General features: G+C 36.7%; 1 protein-coding gene across 1 annotated transcript; it reads left to right on the top strand.

Annotated features, from left to right (window-relative positions):
- Window positions 1–5,201: 5,201 nt before the first annotated feature.
- Window positions 5,202–9,966, top strand: LOC107575909 (sialic acid-binding Ig-like lectin 14). The gene is given in 6 exon segments (XM_016262223.1): window positions 5,202–5,244; window positions 7,553–7,933; window positions 8,347–8,643; window positions 8,784–8,886; window positions 9,125–9,206; window positions 9,855–9,966. Coding segments are annotated over 6 exon segments (1,011 nt in total). The 3' UTR covers window positions 9,960–9,966.
- The last annotated feature ends 1,767 nt before the right edge of the window (window positions 9,967–11,733 follow it).

Raw genomic sequence — 11,733 nt, 5'->3', positions numbered from 1 at the left:
GACCCCTAGAGGACGCAGTTCGAAGTTCCACGAAAGGGAACTTCACAGTAACACTCTGTAGTGTCACCAAATTCAGTTTACACATCACTAATCGCCTTGTTATACTACAACACTTATTTGAAAGTAATTGCTTTGACACATTTTTCAATGAAAAATAGTATGGCGTTATTTTATTGTCAAATGTGGAGAGCGCACTGTTGTAGCACGAAAGTACATTGCTATGATGCGCGAGAGCGAATCTCTCCGCTCGCACGCGGATTTCCTTTGCTCTTGCACGCGCGCTCTAAGATATGCGCTGCTCTCACCCAGAGAGTGTGTGCGCACTTAAAACGTGTCCGTTGCAATCGCAAATCTCTCCTCATGCTCAAAGTGTGCCCATGTGCGCGCTCAAACTGTGTCCTTTGCACTTGCAAACCTCTGTGCTCTTGCGCTAGAAATTAATTCTTATCGCTCCTGGATTAAACGTTGTCAAAAGTTATCAACAAATCAGACTTCCATGACTGACCGATTAAAATGCTATGTGAAATCTAATTAGCTGGAATTATTTTGACAATCAAAGATGGATCTTTAATTTCGTTGCAATTTAATATTTAGTCATACAAAAGTATATTAGAAATGGCTGGGATTGGGGTGCGATCTGTCTGTCTAACTGGTTGATCAAACCCCTCTATAACACAACTGCTGTGATAGAATCGCTGTTTGGACATTTATTGGGAGTTTTTTTCATCCAGAGTTTGTTTTCAGTTCTGATTTTAGATAGATTTGTTTTTTTTTCTCATGAAAACACACTTCATATTGGCTACACATTCAATGGCATTCTCCTCTAAAACTGAATTTACAGTTACATGACAGTTACAGATAACTACATTGTCTGCAAATTCATTAAACCCATAGAATATAATGTTATGACAAATATGAGAAATTCGTTACGGTGGTATATATTCCACATTTTAATTATTTAGGGAATAGTGCATCTGACCCTTGACCTAAATAGTTCTGTCTTAAATCAGAAGATGTTGTATTTAAACTCAATTACACTAGAAATGTATGACTATTTGAACTGAATCATACTCGCTACGTCTTTTTTTTGTTTAGATAAATCGCTCAGAGAGGTTTGACCAACCAGTTAGACAGACTAGGTTATTTATTTGTACAAATCATCCAAGCACCCCATTCCTAGCCATTTCTAATATACAATTGATTAATATGACTAAATATTAAAAGAAATGGCAGATCCATCTTTGATTATCAAAGGAACAGGTGCAGTTCCCTCTTAGCCAATTAGATTTCACGTAGCATTTTCATCGGTCAGTCGTGGAAGTCTGATTGGTTGATAACTTTTGACATGATTTAGTCATTAGTTTAGTTTTTATTGTGTTATAGAGGGGTTTGACCAACCAGTTAGACAGACAGATTACTAGTTTATTTATTTGCACAAATCATCCAAGCACCCAAATCCCAGCCATTTCTAATATACTTTTGATTAATATGACTAAATATTAAATTGTAACGAAATTAAAGATCCATCTTTGATTGTCAAAAGAATTCCAGCTAATTGGATTTCACGTAGCATTTTAATCGGTCAGTCATGGAAGTCTGATTTGTTAATAACTTCTGACAACGTTTAATCCAGGTGAGAAGAGAATTCATTTCTAGCGCAAGAGCACAGATTTGCAAGTGCAAAGGACACAGTTTGAGCGCGCACATGGGCAGTGAAGTTAATGACTATTTTTCATAATAGATAAAAATATGCCAACGCAGTTATTTTCAAAACAAGTGTTGTAGTATAACTAGCAGGAGAGCGGTGATGTGCAAACTGGATTTGGTGAAAGTACAGTGTGTTACAGTAAAGTTATTAACTATTTTTCATAATAAAACAATCATAAAAAATGTGTCAAAACAATTACTTTCAAAATAAGTCTTGTAGTAAAACCAGCAGGAGAGCAGTGATGTGAGAACTGAATTTGGTGAAGGTACAGTTGTGTGTTACAGTAAAGTTATTGAGCACGTTTACATGCACACCAGTAAGCTGATAACTCACAAATATCAGCTTATTAAAATAACCAGTTTTCCCCGTTTACATGCACATCAGTAACCTGACAGTGCAAGTGAGCTGCGTTTACATGACTTCATTAATAAATCAGGTTATTTCCCTGTAGTGACGTCAAAATATAATCATTTGCGTATCTGACTCCGAGTATTCCATGCATTTGTCAGTTATGATGTTAAATTAAGCTTGCAACATGTCAACTTGCAACATGTCGGGATACTTACAGCTCATTATACTCTCATGCAGATATAAACGCAGCATTGTGATTGAACCACTTCAACTTCTGCTGCATGAGATGATAACACATTTTTAGCATTTCCTGAGTCATGAAAAAGTCTGCTTTTGTTATATATTTCCTTCTTTCTTTACTGCAAGACGTTTGCTCGGTCTAGATGCGCTTAAATCTGCACTAACATGCGTTCCTGTCACTTATCACACATGCGCACTTCAATAAGCCGACAGAAAGCGGGTTATTGCGTTTACATGCCGTGCGAAATCGGAGTAAGAGGCAAAAAACTACCTGTTGCGACCGGTTTATGCTTACGCCGTTTATGACCTTACTCCGATAAAAGAAAACGGGTTACCGCGTTTACATAACCATGTGCATTTTCGGTTTATTAAGCATAATCGGCTTAAGAACGTGCATTTAAACGCGCTCACTATTTTGTCTAATAACTGCATTTATACAATATTTTTTTAAAAATCATAAAAATAATTAAAAAGCAATTCTTTTCAAAATAAGTGTTGTAGTATAACAAGCAGGAGAACAGTAATGTGTGAACTGAATTTGGTGAACGTGCAGTGTGTTATAGTGAAGTTATTGACGATTTTGTCCAATAACAATGAAGGGAATGACTATTTTTCATTTTAAATAATCATAAACAAATATGTAAAAGCAATTATTTTCAAAATAATTGTTGTAGTATAACCAGCAAGAGAGCAGTGGTGTGTGAATTGAATTTGGAGAAAGTATGTGTGTTACAGTGAAGTTATTAATTTGTCATAATAAAAAAAATCATAAAAATGTGTAAAACCAATTATTTTCAAAAATAACTGTTGTAGTAAAACCATCAGGAGAGCAGTGATGTGTGAACTGAATTTGGTGAAAGTACAGTGTGTTACAGTAATGTTATTAACTATTTTTCATAAAAACATGTGTCAAAGCAATTACTTTCAAAATAAGTGTTGTAGTATAGCAAGCAGGAGAGCAGTGATGTGTGAACTGAATTTGGTGACACTACTGCCTGTTACTGTGAAGTTATTATTTTATTAGTAACATTTTTCGCGTTTCGCACTTTGCAGTCGGTCCCTTGGACTTTTCCCTCAGAAGCCAGCGCTATTTTACTGCGGTCAAGCCAGCCGCCAAGTCGAAAAGCACGGTCAATCTAGCCGCCACGTTATTTCGAGGGTCGCGCATAAACTGCCTATTACGGTAAAACCGTCAGAGAACTGATCTGAATGCAGTGCTCCTCATCCAGCGAACGCGATTTTTCCCCCCAACACACAGTCAGTAACTGTCTGATGTTGAATACCAAAATAAAAGCCCTCCAATACTCATATTACAAAATAAGAGCAAGAATATACGCTTGCTGCAGCTCTACATTCAAAACGTTTAAAAAATAAAAGTTCTAGATTGCACAGACCAGTTCCACCTCAGATTGAGAGTACACCTTCCCACGATGTCAGCTGCTTCGTTTCAGGACTGTCTGATGTGGAATTACAAAATAAGAGCTCCCACAACTTCCATATACATGCTGTTTTGTCTCTAATTTCAAAAAGCCTTTTGAATGTAGACAAAACTGCATATATATGGAAGTTGTGGGGGCTCTTATTTTGTAATTCAACATCAGACAGTCCTGAAACGAAGCAGCTGACACTATGGGAAGGTGTACTCTCAATCTGAGGTGGAACTGGTCTGAGCAATCCAGAACTTTTATTTTTATAGCTTTTTGAATGTAGACAAAACAGCATGTATATGGAAGTTGTGGGTGCTCTTATTTTGTAATTCCACATCAGACAGTCCTGAAACGACGCAGCTGACACTGTGGGAAGGTGTACTCTCAATATGAGGTGGAACTGGTCTGTGCAATCTTGAACTTTTATTTTTATGGCTTTTTGAAATTAGAGACAAAACAGCATGGGCGGCTAGATTGACCGTGCTTTTCGACTTGGCGGCTGGCTTGACCGCAGTCGCATTTTGTACAGAGAGGAGGAAAGCTTGTTTCGAGGAAAACTCGCTTGTTGTAGCTCGCTTTCTACATCACTACGAAAGAAAAGAGTCATCAATTGTGTAGTAAAAACGTTTTGCTCTTGATTTATAGATCCGGAAAAGTCGAATCTGTGAATATCTTGCCAACTTTAGTGAGTGAAGTGACATGTGGCCAAGTATGGTGACCCATACTCAGAATTAGTGCTCTGCATTTATCCCATCCAAAGTGCACACACACAGCAGTGAACACACACAAACCGTGAACACACACCCGGAGCAGTGGCCAGCCATTTATGCTGCGGCGCCCGGGGAGCAGTTGGGGGTTCGGTGCCTTGCTCAAGGGCACCTCAGTCGTGGTATTGAAGGTGGGAGAGAGCGCTGTACATTCACTCCCCCCACCTACAATCCCTGCCGGTACGAGACTCAAACCCACAACCTTTGGGTTATGAATCCGACTCTCTAACCATTAGGCCACAACTTCCCCACAACTTTACCGAACTATGCAAGTATTTCCAAATGCAGTGTTATCTTGACCAGCTATATTTGTGATTTTTCTTTCCAGCAAAGCTTGTCCGTCAACCGCTTGGTAAGTCCACTACTCTGGAATGTGAAAAAAGGCGTTCTTCCACACTTTCCCAGCAAACAGGGAAGGTTCGCATTTGGTCCGCTTTGTAACGATGTAGATGTTAATAATAGTGTAATGACCCGGCAGTGAGCGCTAGCAGCCAGGTGCATTATGGGTATTCGTTTAGAGTGGAATTACGTGTTAGTTAAGCAAGATGGTTGGGTTTTTGGTTGGGTACTGAAGCCAATCCAGTGGCAGTGTCCTAGACAAAAAATATGTGTTGTTAAGAAATCAATAGCCTAACACTTTTTTTTCATTATTATTTTTTAATCATTTGCTGCGTTTTTGCCTCTTCAGTTTCTAGAGTCCAGTCCAGCATGGGTGTACTACGGTCATGAGTTCTTCTCTACTGTCTTCACGGTATGTTTTTAAAGCATTCTTTTCATATATTATAAGAATCAATTATTTTTTTTAATTTTGTGCACTGTAAACTCTTAATTAGTTAACCTTACTAAAAAAACAAACAAACAAAAAACAAAACATGCAAACCCGATTGGGTTAAACTTAATTTAAAGCTGCAGTCCCTAACTTATTTTGGTTAAAAATGATCCAAAATCAATATTTGAGCAAGTACATAACCAGCCAGTGTTCAAAACTATCATCTTACTTTAGCCCGATTCACAAGGGTTAGCTTATAATAATGTTTTCTAATTTGAGTGAAATTCGAGCATGCTGCTGCGTCATTAAGTCACTTCTGTAAACATAAAGAAGTTGTCCCGGCTACTAGGCTATCGCATGTGAGGATCCTGCAGGTGGCAGATCGTTAGCCTTTTCTCACAGCAGCTAGAATAATTAAATGTCAAAAAATCATTTTGATGGCGGATTGTAATCCAGAAAGTATTTATATGAAACACATGCAAATGAAATTAAATTATATTCCAGTTTTAAATGTGCTTCTGATTACAGATAGCCTGGGATTACACACGATTTGTATTTTAAAGACAACCAGTTCAAGGGAGCATAGTTTGCCGTTTGGGTTAAAATAATTTCTTGGTATGAAACACACTATACTCATAGTCACGCAATACTGATGTTGTTAACATTAATAATCTGACAATAAAGTATAACAATAATAGTAATTTGCACGGTTTGATGTGATATGAGTTAATTGATCGTTAGATTAAATCCCCATATAGCACAATTTATTGTAATGCTTTTTCCTCAGTTGGTCAGAACAAATGTGGCAGACTTGTTACTTACTTGTTCAGATGACAGTATTCGGTGAAAATTCTTATTTGGGTCATATATTCCAAGACCTAGACTAAAATCTGTGATTACTAAGTATGGGATTCACACAGTTGCGGTGACTGACTGCTCACTGCCCCACATGCTCCTCAAAACATTAGATTCATCCGCTCTGGAGCAGTGCCGGAGCACAACCCAGGCATGGAAGATAATTCCGCAAGTAACTGCAATTCCAGGTTTTCAAACAGAGATGGCGACAAAGAGGCAAAACTTACGGACTGCAGCTTTAAGTTAAAGGTCCCATATTTTACACCTTTCTGGAGTTTTATTTGAGGTTTTGATGTCCTTAACAATATATATTTGCGGCATATCGCATATCTGCTGCCAAAAAAACGACGACAGCTGTGGCTAAACGCGATAAAACGAGCAGAATGGACAGAAACAATCGTCAAAAATGCTCGCGTTTGCAGCGCACACTTCTTATCAGAAAAGGTTCAATAAAGTATTGTCTCCGATCTGGTTTCGTGGTTAAAGTTAACCTTTTCAACATGTTTCCGCAATGTTGTCTGGGGTTTGACAAAAGTAGAGTGGGACTGTGGGCGGTGCTCGGGGTGGTGACTGAAGGCAGTGACTGTGTAGTTCTGACGTCAACTTTTTACGGAAGTCACAACGGTTCGTCAAAAATCAGAGCTACTTTATGCAGGCTGTGTGAATTATACTGTGGACTGACGGTTTTGAAACTTATATGGTAGTTACATAGCACCTAGACCTCAGTTATCATGAAAAAAGCCAGGACATTTCAGTTTTGACAATATGGGACCTTTAAATATAATGTATTCCAAACAAATTTATTTAAGTTAATTTAACTAATGTAACATTTACTGTGAACTGTGATCTGATTTACTTGTTAAAACCATGCAAACCGATTGCATTTAAAAGACCAAGTAATAGTACACATGCTAACATAACCAACAGAGAGACTGTTTTTTTTTTTTTATAGGGCTTTATATAGTCTTAACATTTGTAGGCCAATGCAGGCTCTTTTCAGTACAATGTAAACAAAAACATAACAGAAACCCTTTTAAAATCAAACATAACATAATATTAAACACTTACTGATGACCCCCCCATATTAAACCTTTGCAGAAATGCATAAAATAAAACTTAATTCTAACATAAGTCTGAAGTAAAGCATGCTGGGAACTAAAACTAACTTGACATAATGGTACTCGCACAAATCAATTTATCTTAATTAGGTTTTTTTGAGTAACGAAGGCATAGTATGCAAATAGTACGGATTTCTAGGTTTTTACAATTAAAAATCAACTTTAAGTAAATTAAATTAAGTCAATTAAAAAGTGTTAGTTAGGACATTTGTTAGGTTTTACAGTATTTACTCCTTTAAAATTATGTCTATTAAAATTTCAACTTATTGAAATGGTTTTTTTTAAGTGTATTTACTTTTATCATTATTATTTTGCAGTTATTTGCGCAGGCGTGTTTGCTGATGTTTGGAAGGCACATGTAGAGCCTGAAATGGAGGCTCTGGTCTCATCTTGTGTCGTGTTGCCCTGTTCATTCAAATACCCTGGTCAAGAACAGCCCTCTGATCGTATAAGAGCTATATGGCACACGAAGGACAACTGGGATGATATTATTTTTCACAAAGACCCTACAAGGGTTAAAGACAGTTTCAAGGGTCGTACAAAACTGATTGGTTCACTGGGTCGTTCCAACTGCTCCTTGGAGATCGATGAGGTCAAAAACCATGACAACGGCCCGTATTGTTTCAGGGTGGAATTAGAAACATCTCAAAAAGACAAGTACTCCTTTGTGAAAAACTGTGTGTCGATTAAAATGATCGGTAAGTAAGTGTGCTTTTGAGCTCTCAACCTGTGATTACAACAACTAAATAGGGTACAAAATAAGAAAATGACCTAAAATGGAAAGTGACTAAATAATTACAAAGTGACCTTGTTTCTGCTTTTGTTTACTAAGTGAAATATGTGTTTTGACGGCCCGTATTGTTTCAGGGTGGAATTAGAAACATCTCAAAAAGACAAGTACTCCTTTGTGAAAAACTGTGTGTCGATTAAAATGATCGGTAAGTAAGTGTGCTTTTGAGCTCTCAACCTGTGATTACAACAACTAAATAGGGTACAAAATAAGAAAATTAATGGAAAAATGGAAAGTGACTAAATAATTACAAAGTGACCTTGTTTCTGCTTTTGTTTACTAAGTGAAATATGTGCTTTGTCATTCAAAATGCATTTACAGAGCAAGCATCAAAACCAGAGCTGCAGGCTGAGCAGTCTGTGCCGGAGGGTGAACCTGCAGTCTTCAAGTGCTCTGTCCGGCACACCTGTCCGTCTTACCAGCCCACTCTCACCTGGAGCCACACTGGAAAAGCCACCATAAACATAAAGGACATTCGTCATGGAAACTGGGAAACAGAGTCTGTCCTGACCTTCGTCCCTCAAAAAGAGGATGATCACACCTCTATCACATGCACAGTCAAGCACCACGGGAATGTCGAGGGCGAAATGACAGCGACTCACCCTATCTTTGTGAAAGGTACAACGATAAAACTGTTCTGTGTATATATTGTTTTAAAGTTCTTATCTATGCACAATCAGCTTGTAACACTCCAAAGAGAAAGCAAAACTTGAAATCGCATCATATGACCCCTTTAAGTGATTTTTTTTTTCTACCAGAACAAGCAACTCTCAGCCACATTCTCATACCAGTCATCTCTTGTCTTGGATCTGCTCTTTTATTTGGATTACTGTGTTTCTTCATTGTCAAGAAGAGATACAAGTGAGTCTGAAACTGACTTCTACATAAATATCACTGACTAATTTAAATTGTAATGAATGAAAAAATCAAATTCTCAAAGATAAATCTAAGAGTAAAAGACGAAATTCTGATATAACAAATATGGGCTCATCTGGCTACAGAATCGCCCTTGCAACATTTCTTGAAATACTCCAAAACAAAGACAAAACATCCTTCAAATGGAGGCATGAACTAACAATTAGGATTTGCAATAATCAAGGTCCAGACCTGGAGAGTTTACATCTCAAGGGGGACAGAAGGTAATTACCAGGAAAACACTGGAAGAAGGCACACACTCCACAGTAAGCAAAATATCTCAAAACTCCTAAAATCTTTATTACCTCTTGATTTACTTCTCTTGGGATGAAGAGGGCAGTACCTTTTCAAAAGGAATTAAAGTGTACACTTTAGGTACTAATATGCACCCTTTAGAGATAAATAATATTGAAATGTGTACCTTTTTCAAGTTTCTGTACCTTTTTTCTGAGAGTGTAGCGAGTGTTCACAATTAGAAATCATATAGATTTTGGGCAAGTTTTGGGTGATTTTAGCATGTACAGAGAAGACAGAGTGTGATTGCATCTTGGATGAGGATACTAATTTTGCAAGAGAGTGTTCAAATGCTAATTTCCAGAAAAGTCATTTTTCTTCTCAGAGAGCAGCCCTTTCTGGGTCCGAGCTTGGCACCAGCTTTACAATATAATAATACAGTCCCTAATTAGAATGTGAAATGTAACAACAGAACGCATAAGTAAACAATATAATTGAAAGTAAAAAGTCATCATAATTGTTTAAATAAGGGATGATCCCAAGTGTTGTTTTTTAGAATATGGAATAAACAATCAAGAATGTCCGCACCTCCATCAGTTATAAATTAAGTTAAACAAAATGAAATAAATATTAGACACAATTGCCTTTCGTGTGTGTGTGTGTGTGTGTGTGATCACCAGGTTGTGTTCAGGTGCCAGAGAACAGAGGCAAATACTCAACAGCTTCTAATGCATTCTTCTGCAACAAACCAGGACAAAACAGATCCTCTGGTGGTAAAATATTGAATCTATGGCATGTTTTTGATTATATTCATGGTATAATACAGTTATTTATGATTTTAGCAGGAACTGTAGGAAGATGTAGGATTGGAAACTATCTGTAATCCATTATTTGTATGAAAAATGGTTTGTCAAAAGTTTATGAATCAAGGAATTATTTTAGATTAATCTGCTCTTCATGCTCAGATACACAATGTGTTATGTGTTATACTTTTCACACAAAATGTGTTTTACTTGCCTGTTTCTCAATATAGATCAGCACCATCAGAAATATGATGTCAAATGTTCATTATGAATATGGTATTTACGTATGGTAAACAGCATCCATGTTGTTTTGTTGTTGTTGTTTTTTTCATATTGTTGTGACAGAAATATAAAAAATACATACAATTTACTATTAAACTAAATAACTACAAAACCATCAGACTCAAACTCAGCAGTCAGTGTGACCTTACTGAATTCATAGCAAATATAGTTTTGCTCTAAAATTTGATGTTATAAATTTCTAGTAATAATCGTAAATTTAATGTAGTGTCCAATGCCTGTGGAATATGGAGCACGATTGGTCTCAATAATAATTCACACAAAAGACACAATGCACACATATTCACGAGGATACCATACCACATTAATATTTTAGATTCATAAACTCAGTGTAAAGCATAAAACAAGGTTTTGACTGATGAGACATGTCGTAAATATATGATTATGAAAATATAGTTTTGGGATATATTTCAAGCAGTCTCTTGTGTTTTTGTTTATTGAGGATATGAAAGAGCTGTCACAGCAGAGCTTGTCTTCTCTTCAACTGATGACGATGTATAGACAATAATAACATGCACACATTGAAGACCACGTTCATTTCATTTAAAGGGGTCTTATTATGCTTTTTCACTTTTTGAATTTTAGTCAGTGTGTAGTGTGTATGTTTGGGCATAAAAAAGATCTACATAGTTACAAATCTCAAAGTACACTCCAAAGGGAGATATTTCGTTTTTAAAAAATCCCTTTTCAAGAACTACAATGAACGGCTCGTTTGGACTACAGCCTTGTTTTCGGGTTTTCACAAAGCGGTCCATTAGAGTATCAATAAAATAATTGCCGACTATGGAAATTTGAATGGTTGGGGAGGGGCGAGGTCGTGGTAGAACGCTTGGTTGAGTGCATCAGACAAGAAGTGCTGCTGTAGCGTCAAGTTTTCGCAAGTTATTACACATGCATCTGAATAATTATGTATGTAAATATGTGTTACACTTATGAAAACGTTTTTATTATAAATTGCTGTACAAATTTACAGTACAATACTGGACAATGATGTAATCTGCAGAATTTACACTTCAATTATGAGACTACAGTGTTTCCCATACATTGAGTGCAGGTGTTTTTATATCACTGTATTTCTGAAGGAAAGGACTTCAGAAAATTGGATGTCATTTTCATTTCATCTTGCATGTGATATCTGATAAAGCAGCATTTGTGAGCGGAGCGCTGCTTTGTGTTCAGCCCTTACAGGGGCAACCTCGATCTCTACCACTCCAACAGCATGAATTTGCATACATATATATATATATATATATATATATATATATATGTCGCCACAAATAAATCTGTGGGAAACACTGGACTATGGTATAAATAAATTCAACTGTATAATAGTTTCACTGCAATTCATTTTATAAAGTTAGAATTAAAGAACAATAAACTTAATACATATGCAGATATCTGTAAATGCAGTTATTTTTAAGCTGTTGTTGACATCCTATCTAAAACGTGATTTAGC

This window comes from Sinocyclocheilus grahami, unplaced genomic scaffold, assembly GCF_001515645.1.
Source record: "Sinocyclocheilus grahami isolate Dianchi unplaced genomic scaffold, SAMN03320097.WGS_v1.1 scaffold3005.1, whole genome shotgun sequence".
NCBI lineage: Eukaryota > Metazoa > Chordata > Actinopteri > Cypriniformes > Cyprinidae > Sinocyclocheilus > Sinocyclocheilus grahami.
This window is presented reverse-complemented; position numbering and strand designations above follow the sequence as displayed.